Source organism: Brassica napus, chromosome C1 (genome assembly GCF_020379485.1).
Source record: "Brassica napus cultivar Da-Ae chromosome C1, Da-Ae, whole genome shotgun sequence".
Classification (NCBI taxonomy): Eukaryota; Viridiplantae; Streptophyta; class Magnoliopsida; order Brassicales; family Brassicaceae; genus Brassica; species Brassica napus.
Window position 1 is genome coordinate 17,629,767 of NC_063444.1, and position 12,447 is coordinate 17,642,213.

Genomic DNA, 12,447 nt, shown 5'->3' on the forward strand with positions numbered 1-12,447 from the left:
CACATCGGATCCTCCTGAGCCCCAATTCTCTACATCGTGCTAGTGCTTCTCGCAGAGCCAACCCTTCTGCAATCAAAACAGTCAACAAAACGACATGGTTGGTAAATTCCGCTGTTTCTTCCTGTGTTTTAATCGTCCATCCAAGTCCCGCCGTAAGATTTGAAGCTTTCCAAGCCGCATCGGTATTCAGAACAGAGCAGTTTGGCGCTGGTTGGGTACAAGAAGGGGTCTTGCAAGAAGGTGGAGGTATCTTCTCCTGACAGCTCGTCCATTCTTTCGCCAAGGTAATGGCTTTTGTGAGAATTTCCTCTTCGGGTATTGATTTGCCTTCAAAGACCAACTGATTTCTAACATCTTGTTTATGTTTAACTTCTTTGTCGAAAATCACAAGAACTGATTTCAGCACATTAATTTTGCATCTTGGCTTGGCTGAAATCATTTAGGTTGCAAAATTTGGGATCATGCACAAAAGTAACTGAATGCTCAAATGAAAATTATGATCACCTACTTTTGCTCTTTTGCGGAACACATAAGCCACTTCAGAATTTGAAATCATATCCACATACCTAGTAAGATAGCACAGTAAGTAAAACCAAAATAAAACATATGAGCTTTCAAGAGTCAGAACCACAGATTCACATAGACAAAAGATAGAGCTTACCTTTGGCGGACAGTCATATCAGTTAGATCGGGTAAACGACTTATTTCCACACCATAAGTATTATATAGTAATATTTCCATACAATCTTTCAATCTCGTCCTAATTCCACACAATTGAAGTATTAAAACTTATTTCTTCCCAATCCGAAAGATCGAGACTCATATCTCCATAATGTATTAAGTATGAACTTTAATCCACATAGTCCGATTTAGTTCAGTTGACTACTCAAAATTTTGAAACATAACCAATGACTAACCAAATTGAATTGATACAATCTGATTTTTAAAATTTACTAAAGTTTGATTCGAATGTTAGGTCGGGTTTGTATTTGAGTAGCATGTTGGATCATGTTTTAAATTCGGTCTAAAACATGCTAATTTGGTATCAATTTACATTCAAACTATTAAAACCAAGCCAAACTATCATTTATGTGGATATGAGTTTCGATCTTTCTGATTGTGTGGAAATAGGTTTTAATAATTATAATATGTGGAATTAGGACGAAGTTGAAAGATTGTGTGAAACTATTAATATATGATATTTATGGTATAGAAATAGGTCGTTTACCCCAGTTAGACCATGATACTTGCCTTGTCCGGTAGTGGAAGGGCAGACTGTGAGAATTGCAAAAGGAAATCACACATTATAGACATAAAGGGATATCACTCCCTGCATAGGTAATCCGCACTGTTAATGTAAACTCCTCGTGTGTTCTGATCTGCTGTACACCGACTTATCTTGTAACTCTAATTATATTTAGGGCCCCTCCTAGGCAATATAAATATTAAAAAGGACCGGTATGTAATTTACGTTTTTGACAATTCAATCCCTTTTAGGTTACGAGTCTTTTTCTTACTTCGTTCGTCGATTTGATCGAACCCAGGTCGGAACTTGAAAGTTAGGGAAGACGAACACTCCTTCGACGAGCCGTTCTTGATTCTCTAATACCCTCCCTCAGCTTCCCCTACACCAAGCCTCAATTGTTATCCCCTTTTGGTTTGTGATTCTGCTATATTCATCATCGTCTCCAAAGATTGAAATAGAAAGCTGAGTAGCTATGTCGGACAAGTTCTCACCGACCTTAAGACTCGGAGATCTCAACGATTTCATTGCTCCGTCTCAAGCCTGTGTCGTATCTCTCAAAGGCTCAAAAAAGCCCCTCGACAAGAAGCCTGATCGTCCCCAGGTCCTACAATTTCAATGCTTTCTTTTGTTTATTGGGTTTATTTCAATTAGTCAGTTCTCGAGTCTCTTCACCAGCTAAAAGTGTGTTTCTTTGTGCTGTGATTTTACTCTTGAAGGTTGTGCTTACTCCAAAACAACAGCTCGAACCTGTCAAAATCTCTCTCAAGGATTGCTTGGCTTGCAGGTATGTTATCTCTCTCTGCTCTTGAGTTAGTCTTAGACTTTGAGGTGTAATGGTGTTTTGATTTTTTTTTGATGCAGCGGATGCATCACATCGGCTGAGACAGTCATGCTTGAGAAGCAAAGCTTAGACGAGTTCCTCTCTGCTCTTACCAAAGGCAAAGACGTGATCGTCTCCCTTTCTCCGCAGTCCAGAGCCTCCATTGCTGTTCACTACGATATCTCTCCTCTTCAGGTCTTCAAGAAGCTAACTACGTTCTTAAAGTCTCTGGGAGTTAAAGCTGTGTTTGATACGAGCTGTAGCAGAGACTTGGTGCTTATCGAAGCTTGTAATGAGTTTGTGAACCGTTTCAAGCAAGCTAGTTCTGATGATGGTGAAAATGCTCAGTCCCCTCTCCCTATACTTTCCTCCGCATGTCCTGGTAAGACAGCTTCACTAGTTTGACTTACTCGAATGTGAGAGTAAATGTTGTAATGGGTTCTTTGTTCAATGAAGGTTGGATATGTTATGCTGAAAAGACGCTTGGTTCATTTGTTCTGCCGTATGTCTCTTCTGTTAAGAGTCCTCAGCAAGCTATTGGAACTGCCATCAAACACCATCTATGTCAAGCGTTAGGACTCAGGTACTCTTGAGACTCTGGTTATCATTTGTTCTCTTTCCTTTCATTTTTGGATTCATCAGTGAGCATGTATTGGAACTAGGCTGGAGGAGATTTACCATGTGACCGTGATGCCCTGCTACGATAAGAAGCTGGAGGCAGCGAGAGACGACTTTGTCTTTGGAGATAACCTGACTGAAGTTGATTCCGTGCTAACAACCGGTGAAATTTTGGATTTATTAAAGGTGATAAAGATTACACTAAACCCTGTCCTTCTTCTTATCTTTGCTTCTTCCATCCAGCAGAAAATGTGAATATGGTTTCTGGTTTACCTTGCAGTTAAAAGGAGTCGACTTTAAAGATCTGGAGGAGTCTCCACTCGACAGATTGTAAGAAGGATCATTATCATTACAATCCTCTTCTTTCCTTCAAGGTGATGCATTCATGTTTAACGTTTTTCATTTCGAAAACAAAACAGGCTGACGAATGTTACAGAGGAAGGACATCTCTATGGTGTAGCTGGGAGTTCTGGTGGTTACGCAGAAACAATATTCAGGCATGCGGCAACAGCACTGTTCGGACACACTATTGCAGGTCCTCTTGAGTTTAAAACTCTCAGAAACTCTGATTTTCGTGAATTGACTCTTGAAGTAAGTTCCTAGAGACGGACAATAACGACGATTTATCTCATTAGTCCTGTTTTTTTTTTTTTTGGTCTCACGTTCTTCGTCTTTTAACTCTTCTTGAAGTTGGAAGGTAAAACAGTGCTGAAATTCGCAACGTGTTATGGTTTCCAGAACCTTCAGAACATTGTCCGGAAACTGAAAACACGGAAGTGCGATTATCAGTATGTAGAGATTATGGCGTGCCCTGCAGGTTCATCTTCTCTTCTTTGCAAAACCGTACTTGGGAAGAAATCACTTTGTTTGTGTTGTGTTATTAACAATGCCCAAAATGCTTTATATAAACAGGTTGCCTGAATGGTGGTGGACAGATTAAGCCAAAGACAGGACAGACTCCGAAAGAACTGATCAACTCACTAGAAGCTACGTATATGAATGATACTGTAAGCTTCCCTGCAGTCTCATCATTCCTTTTATTGTTTAAGCAAGCTTAGATATAAACCTTCACTTTTTGGATCCAGGCTTTGAGTACAGATCCATTCCAGAATCCAATTGCCAAGAGACTGTACGATGAGTGGCTTCACGAGCCTGGTTCCGGCGAGGCAAAGAAGTACTTGCACACTCAGTACCATGCGGTCGTTAAAAGCGTTACAGCGCAGCTCAACAACTGGTAGACAAACCGTAGGTGTTTGAAATTTTGACCGATAAGAGAACAAAGACGGTCTGGTAGATTGTCTTGTCTGTACCAGTGAACTCTGGTTTCTGTGTTTTTTCTATGTATTATATAGGAGAAGCTCCCTCCTCACGCAGTCTTATATGTAAAAGACAAATCTCAACATGACATAGAAAGTAACAATTACACATTCCTAAGCCATATCTTGTTTTGGTTGGCTAGTAATAGTACATTGATACAACCCAATAACAACACTATTACACTTTTAAAAAAGCAGCTACTAGTGTGCTAGAGAGGTGAGGAGCTTGTCCTTCAACTGCTCAGCGGTGCACCCACCTTGAGGCCGGAGAGTGAACGTATGAACCACACCCTCCTCTGTTACAGCCACGTTCGCATCATGAGGCATAACTTCATTCTCCTTAAACACTTGCATCACCTTCGAAACCGGATGATTCTCCAACGGACAGCTTATTCTCACAACCGCATCATCCTGCCTCTGTTGATAATCAACCTCTGCTGGAGTTATCTGATTGCTCTCCCTCCTCTTCATCACCTGCTTCTCCGTTTCGTACACCCTTATCTTCTTCTGCATATCCGTGATGTACGTGATCGCATCCGCAAGGAGAGAAGCCTTGTCCATCTTCGAGATGTTAGGCACCACAGCACGCAACGCGTAGAATCTCTGGTTCAGCTTCTCCCTCCTCTGCCTTTCAGCTTCCACGTGGTTCAAGGCCTCTTCTCTCCCGTTTGCCGGCTTCCTCCCTCTCTTCCTCGGTCTCTGCTCGTCGGTTAGATACAACGCCGCCTCGTCTTTCCCGTACACTTGATTCGAACCTCCCACCTCGTAGGACTCCAAGGAGAAACCGGAGTCATCCTCCATCTTAGGTGAGAAGTTGATACTCATCGACCGCGGTTTCGATCCGCCGAGGCTCAGCTGTCGACCAAAGATCTTGGGAGCTTCTTTAGTTTTTACAAAGTCGGATCCACCAAACACTGACTTAACCATCTCAATCACACTCTTATCCTCTGGGATCAGTTTAAGTGAGCCAAGCTCCACAACACCACAGTTCACTGGTACAGACAAGACAGTCTTGAAACCAGCAGATCTAGCTAAAAAGGACCTAACCCTGTAATAACTCAAGCAGCTAGGCAGATCTGCAGCCCAGAGCGGCTTCCCAGAGACATAAGTTCCAGCAGGACCGTACTTATTCGAATCACACCTAAACGAAAAGTAGAGAGACGCCAAATAAAACATGTCGAGATCAGTGAGAGGACCCTGTTTCACCAGATCCGAACCGACAAAGGACAAGTGGAGCTTGCTAAGGACACGCCTTTTGGTCTCGTCTTGCTCGTCTACCGAGTTACCCTTTACGACACGGCAGTGGCCGTCTCCCCAGATCAAGACGCAACCGTCGGAGCTGTTGACGTTGGAAGCTAGCCAGAAGATGGCGTAGTCCCAGTCTGAGCCTTCGACGACGTGGCGCAGGCCTTGCTGGAGATTGGGATCAGTTGGAGGAGGGGGGAGTAGCTTGGTGAGGGAAGAAGCAGAGGAGATGAAAAAGTCGCAAGCTTCGGAGCCTATGGTGGATTCCACCATGGCCCGATCTTCTTGATTGTCCCAGAACTTTTGACCCATTGAAATCAGCCGCTTACGAGGGGATGGAAGGTGGGCGTTTCGTTTTGTTGGGAGGAGGAAGAAGAAGAATCACGTGTTTCTTGTTGGGGCCACCGAGTTTAGGCAAAACGCTCCTGTCTTTAGAAAGACAGAACCTGAGCTTGATTCACTCAGATCTGTCGTGACTTCTGAAGAAATTGACGAAAAAGAAATTTGAGGAAAATGCGAGAAAATGGGGTTTAGGGTTATAAATCGTGTCTTGATTATTAAAAACATGATTGTCTGCGTTTTTCTTACCTGCAATGCAAGCGTGGTCTTCTGCAATTGGATGCAAAGTTTTTATTTTTGTTGTTTTTAATTGATTACTATGAAATCAATAATTGTTGTCAACAATAAAAATCTCATAAAAAGAAGAAGAGATAAATAGGTGGACTTTAACTCTAAATGCCCCTGTTAAAAAAAAAATCAATTTTTTATCTTTTTTTTTATTTTCACTGTTCTTTTATGATTGTGCTTCCATATATCTAATTTCACATTATAAATACATTTATTTCTTCCTATTAAAGAAATAGTTATTCTTAACCAACCAATAGAATTTCATTATTTCAAATTAGATATCTTTTTAAAAAAAAAACAAAATATTGTCAAGTTATATTATGTTTTAAAAATAAAAAGGTAAAAAAAAAAATAAAAAAATAGTAGTTAAAGAAAAAAACAATTTTTAAAAATATTTTTAACGTCGTTAGCAAAACACTAAACTCTGAATCCTAAACTTCTAAACCGTAAATCCTAAACACTAAACTCTTGGGTAAACCCTAAACATTTGGATAAATAATAAACTCTAAATCAAAAACACTAAACACTAAAACCCTAAACCCTAAACCCTTGAGTGTTTTGGTGTTTAGTGTTTTTGATTTATCCAATAGTTTAGGGTTTAAGATTTAGAGTTTAGTATTTTGCTCGTTAAAAAATATATTTTTTATAATTACTACTATTTTTTATTTTTTTATTTTTACCTTTTTATTTTAAAAACATAATATAAATTAACAATATTTTGTTTCCTTTTATAAAAGATATCGAATATAACATAACACACAAGAATAAGTCTTAAATAAACCAACCATAATTCATCTACCATCATGGCCCATAAAACAATTTTAACGAATCAGATTTCACATGCCCCACACGTCTTCATGTTCATCGTATAAGCTTTTTTTCTTCATCCTCTATTGACGATTTTGAAGCTTGAAGAACATGAATTCTTGTCTATTTTCGATGTAATTTTTTCTGGAAATTCATTTAAATGTTGTGTATATCATGAGCAACGTTAAAAAAATTTAGAACTGATGAAATTTTTGAGAGATTAAAAATGATCTCGAAAACTGTGTTTCTGGATTTATGGTATATTTTATGTCAGTTTTGATGAAATTTTTGCTGGAATGCTATTAAAAAGAAGGATATATATCGGCTAGTATAAAAAAGGAAGATTCAATGCAAATTTGAAGAGATTAAAAAGGAATTTCAAAACTGTGTTCATGGATATATGATATATTTTATGTCCGTTTTTGATGATTTTTGGTGTAATTTCATTAAGATGAATTATATATCATGGCTAATGTAAAATCCCAAAAAATCATCCTAAAAAGTTGATTAGTTAGTGCATGAATAATTTTTGGGTATTACTAGAAAACTAGTATTTACCCCTGTTCGGGAACGCGCTAGGCGCTAGTCGGACGGTCGGGTTGGGCCTAGCGCCTAAAGAGAAAATCGGGTATTAATCGGAAATTATGCGGGGCGGAATTTTTAGATGGTTTACTATGTTATAAAACATGTTAATCTTTAATTGTGTATAACATTAATACATTTTCATGTTTAATATTGTATAAAACACACAAATAGAATATATAAACTTAATATAGTGTAATTTTCATCAAAATTATGAATATAAATGATATTTATAAAATTTTAGATCAAATAAACAAATAAAAATATTTTTAAAAATTAAAAAAAAAAAAAAAAAAAGATTAGGCGGCTAGGCGGTCATTTAGGCGGCTAGGTGGTCATTTAGGCGGGCTAGGCGGAAAAAATCGGATATCCGATTTTTTAAACCGATTTGACATAAATCGGGACGGAAAAGTGACGCGTAGCGGCTAGGCGGTCAATTTTTAGAACAGGGGTATTTACTAAGGCAAAACGGTATTACTAGTATTACTAATATTACTATGTATACAAATTTAACTAGTATTACTATGTGCTAGGCGTTTTCCTGCACCTTGTGCAGAAATAAAATTTTGAGTTTAAATTATATTTAAAAATTAAATTATGTTAATATTCTAGATTTTATTATTTTCCTATCAATATTTTCATTTAAATTCTGATTGAGTTAAACATAAAATTAAGATAAAATAAATATTTGATTTATTTTAAATTATATTTGAGAAATATATATATATAAACTATAATTTTAGATAAATTTTCATTATTTCTTTTGGTTAATTTATATTAAATCAATTTGTAAAATTTTTCTTTAAAAATGATATTAAAAAATTTTATAATTATCAAAAAATAAAATTAAATAAAATTCCTAAATTTAAAATTTATAAATATATGTAGGAAATAAATGGTGTTCCAAGTAAAAGTTTATATTAAAAAAATTGTATAAAATGTTGAAAATATTTTTCAGTAGTAAAAATTATATTCTTATAAAATAAACTAAATAATACTTCGACCTTTGTAAAATATTTTATATTTATTACATTATTTAATATCATATTTAAACATATTTATTTTATGATGAGTATGAGTTATTTCTATATTCTAAAAAATTTACCAAAAATAGAAATTAACATTAAATGTAATTGTTATGTCATATTTTGTTTTTAGCCATGTCATCAATTTTAACATGTCATGTCACCTTTTTTAGTCAAAGTGATTGTAAAAATGACATGTGTCAAATCACTTCGTAAATAATGTCTCGAAGATGGTACTGAAATGAATTAGTATTAGTAAGAGAAGATTGTACGTTGTGGGTATTAATATTTAGATTGTTAATAATGCTAATTGTAATGATAATTCTATTTTAATTCAGGGAAATACAAAATCCGCCTTGCACATCATCTGTTGTGATTACGGGGGATATTATATGAATGTTGGGGCTGAATAAAAATGGATATCGGGAGATGGTGAAGGAGAAGATGAAATTTGCACGATTTTGTTGAAGAAATCAGTGGAGGAGGTCACATACTCTGCTTAGCCTATTTGCAGAAAGTTAAAGGTAGATGAATCTAAAATAGAAGCAAAGCTTAGTTACTTTCCAATGGTATTGTATTCGAACAAACCATCGTATATCTGGAATGATGAAGACGTTTTTGGTTATCTACTGCAAGTTAATCATGAGAACTGTAGAGAAGTGTTATACATGTGGAGTTCAACAATGTAGAAGTGCAACATTTTAGAAGAGGTTGATACAAAGGCTACTGATACAGAGGCTTCCGATACAGAGGTTACTGATAAATAGGCTAATGATACAGAGGCTACTGAGACAGAGGGTGGTTATGAAGATTGGACCGAGAATGATGCAAATGATAAAGAAGGTAATGGTGGGGTGCTCACATATTACAAAGACATTGAGATGCATGAGAATGTCATGGAAAGAGATGAGCATGAGTTTGAAGATACATAAGCAAGACCATCAGTTGAAGTCACACTTGTTGTCTATCGGGAACATGATGATGGTATGGATTTGGTTTTAGGTCAAGAATTTAAAACCAAGGAGGAGTTCTTATTCAGACGACTTTATATAGGGAGTGTTTTGAGTATGATGTAGTTAAGTCGGATACTAAGAGATATGTGATAAAATGTCAAGGAGCCAAAGAAGGCTGCAAGTGGTTTGTGTGTGTTGCAAAGTTGATCAATTCAGATCTTTGCACGATTAAAAGTCACATCAAGCAGCATAGATGTTCCGTTGTTACTACAAGAACACTGCCTAATAGAAGGAGAGGCACACCACAAATAATTGCATTTGTTTTGGCTCAAGATTATCCCGAAAGATTTTACACACCAGCTCCCAACGCTCTGATCGATTTGATTCATCACAGGGTTGATGTGGATGTATCATATACAACAACATGGAGATGAAAAAGACTAACTGCTAATAAAGTGTGAGGAAGTCCAAAAGAGAGTTTTTTCTTATTATGTTGTTATATGTATATGAGACAGTAACTCGTGCGGTTGGGGATGAGGCAAGCAAATTTAAGTATTTGTTTTTTTTGCTTTGGGAGCAACTGAGCAAGAATAGAAGGGTTCCTCGCGATGAGGAAAGTCCTCGTTGTGGATGCAACACACCTGGAGAATTTTATGGTGGAGTTTTATTTGTTGCAACTGCTCAGGATCCCGATCATCACCATTACCCAATTGTGTTTGTTGTGGCAGATGGTGAGAAAAAGGATAGCTGGATTTGGTTTATGGAACAATTGAAATCAGTGATATCCGATGTCCATGGATTGGTGTTTCTTTCAAATAGAAAAAAAAGTTTGATCAAGGCAATAAGTCTAGTGTTCCCTCAGGCCACTCATGGATATTATATATGACATTTGTCTCAGAATGTTAAAGGCCATGTCCGTGACAACAGAGATACTTGTGCATATAAGTTTAGAGAGTGCGCACACGCTTATACAGAGGATGAGTTCTTGAACCTTTATCATGCTTTTCGCAGGAAGTATCCTAGTGCAGCGGAGTATCTTGACAAAAGTGTTAAAGAGAGGAAATGGGCTAGATGTTACTTTGAAGGAGATAGATACAATGTTGACACCACCAATTCAGTAGAATCTTATAATGGTGTTATTAAGGACGCAAGGAAGTACACTTTACTACCAATGTTTGATGTTAACATTGCAAAAATGGTTTACTAAACATAGGAAGGAGGCAGCTGAAATACCACCCACAATAAAACTTGTGCCTATTGTGGAAACGAAAATATCTAAAAGATGTGTTGATGTAGGGTTTCCTTCGGTTAATGAGTTAAACAGCTTCCATCTTGAGTACAGAGTCGAAGGTAGTGACAGGAAGGTTTATACCGTTGATATGGCTATGATGACTTGTAGCTGTGAGCAATTTGATAAACACAAATACACATGTGTGCATGCAGTAGCTGCTGCCACATTTATGACTGATAAAGCTGGAAGGGAACTCCATCTATCTGAGTATCGTTCTAAGTACTATTTGGTGGAGCAATGGGCTTTGGCTTATCACAGGAAAATATATCTAGTTCCTCATATGTCTGATTGGGTTATACTAGAAGAAGTTAGAGCAGTGAAAGTACTTCCTCAAGAGTATGAAGTCAAGAAAGAAAAACCTCAACAAACAAGATTTCCATCAGCAGGAAAATTTCATGGAAGAGGAAAAAGAGGCAGAGGGAGTGGCAGAGGTACAGACAGAGGCAGTGGTAGAGGCACATGCACATGCAGATGCATAGGCAGAGCCATAGGAGGAGGTATGGCAACGTATTATGAATGTGGAAGTGGTTCGGGTTCAGGTGTTTGAATGTTGATGGATTCTCGATTTATATGGATGACGTATAAGGCATAATGCAACAGAGGCTAGGGTTTCGGAATCGCAAGAGAGAGGAGCCGGAGAACGAAATAAGGGAAATGAGGGAGAAAGAAGAGAAATGCAGTCGTTTAGTTTTAGGTGTATCAGATTATTTGATTGGGTTTGGGTGGGTCGGAGACTTAGGTTGGGCCTTAGTAAATATTATAGTTCATTAAGGGGTAATTCGTCTTTAGCCTCTCATTATCCACATTATCCATTTAAAGAAAATAAACTAAAATATATTAAGAAGGCATCCAAGAATTTTTTAAGAGCACTTGAGGCATATGGAGTTAAAGTCCTAAATAGTTATGTGACCTTGATGACATGTACTATTGAATTTGTACTATATTGTTATTGCAGTTTGACATATTGTAGTTGCATTAAAGTCCTTTAAACCCCGGGCTTCATCCAATTATGCTTAGAATCAGATGATCCATATATACAGTTATAGAGTTTGATTGTGGCTTTCACTGTTTTGTTGCAGAACCTCAAGCTAGTTTCAACCCATTTCATCATATTTTTTTCATGTCTTCTATGGTTATTTCACGTTTGAAGTGGAGATAAATAAACTAAAATCGAATGAATATAACTAGAGTTTGTTAGGAGATCTATAGAGTTTTTATTCTTAGAATCGACCGGATGATCCATATTTATATATTTTTGAGTGTTGAGTTGAATGATCTATCTACGACTACACGTTAAATACTTACATTTCAGAAATTAATATGGATGTATTTTCCATAATTATCAGGATTTAATATAATGAGATTCTCAAAATTGGTTTGAGCTAAGAAGCATGGAATCGTCAGTGGTTGTGAGCTTTTCGCTCCGAAAGCGGAAGCACTCGGAATCACATGGAATCGGCTTGGAATCGTGATTCCAAGATTAAGATGGTTGGAAGCATGACAGAAGCTCACGATTCTAAAGTGGAAGCGTTGATGGTGTAGATTGGAAGCGTTATGGTGGTTGTATCGTAAACACAACGGATGATTAGAGATGGTGTTTGAAAAATATGATATTGCAAACATCAGCTGCGTTAGGGTAGTTCCTCCATTTTACAAACATAACATTTTTTCTATAAACATAACAAGTAAAACTTAAATTCATAAAGAAACAAGAAAAAAATAGTTGAGAACAAAAGTTTTATTATATTGAACTTTAAAACAAAGGTAACTTCATCATATTCTGTTTTCTGAATATTAATCCAATTATTTGTTTGATGTTGTTTGTATTGATTAATTGGGGTGATCTGTTCTCTTTTTAATTCTTAAAATACATATGTACATATAACGTAAATAGATACTGTTATACTTTTTTATAGT

The 12,447-nt window shown here is 36.8% G+C and overlaps 2 protein-coding genes across 3 annotated transcripts; one reads left to right on the top strand and one right to left on the bottom strand.

Annotated features, from left to right (window-relative positions):
- The first annotated feature begins 1,505 nt into the window (after window positions 1-1,505).
- On the top strand, window positions 1,506-4,122 carry LOC106391982 (protein NAR1-like). Of its 2 annotated transcripts, none has more exons than XM_022694865.2 (10): window positions 1,506-1,847; window positions 1,963-2,030; window positions 2,108-2,448; window positions 2,523-2,649; window positions 2,729-2,870; window positions 2,965-3,014; window positions 3,104-3,275; window positions 3,423-3,501; window positions 3,597-3,691; window positions 3,770-4,122. In XM_022694865.2, the coding sequence occupies exons 1-10, from the start codon at window positions 1,719-1,721 to the stop codon at window positions 3,920-3,922; spliced, it is 1,356 nt and encodes a 451-aa protein (XP_022550586.1). In that variant the 5' UTR covers window positions 1,506-1,718; the 3' UTR covers window positions 3,923-4,122. The 2 variants fall into 2 exon arrangements, with proteins under 2 accessions (XP_022550586.1, XP_022550585.1); XM_022694864.2 differs by having other exon boundaries at window positions 1,508-1,847; window positions 3,375-3,501.
- On the bottom strand, window positions 4,066-5,926 carry LOC106391981 (transcription factor bHLH3-like). Its single transcript, XM_013832741.2, has 2 exons — window positions 5,834-5,926; window positions 4,066-5,724 (listed from the first exon to the last, which is right to left on the bottom strand). Exon 2 carries the CDS (start codon window positions 5,555-5,557, stop codon window positions 4,202-4,204), a length of 1,356 nt encoding a protein of 451 aa, XP_013688195.2. The 5' UTR covers window positions 5,558-5,724; window positions 5,834-5,926; the 3' UTR covers window positions 4,066-4,201.
- Window positions 5,927-12,447: the final 6,521 nt, after the last annotated feature.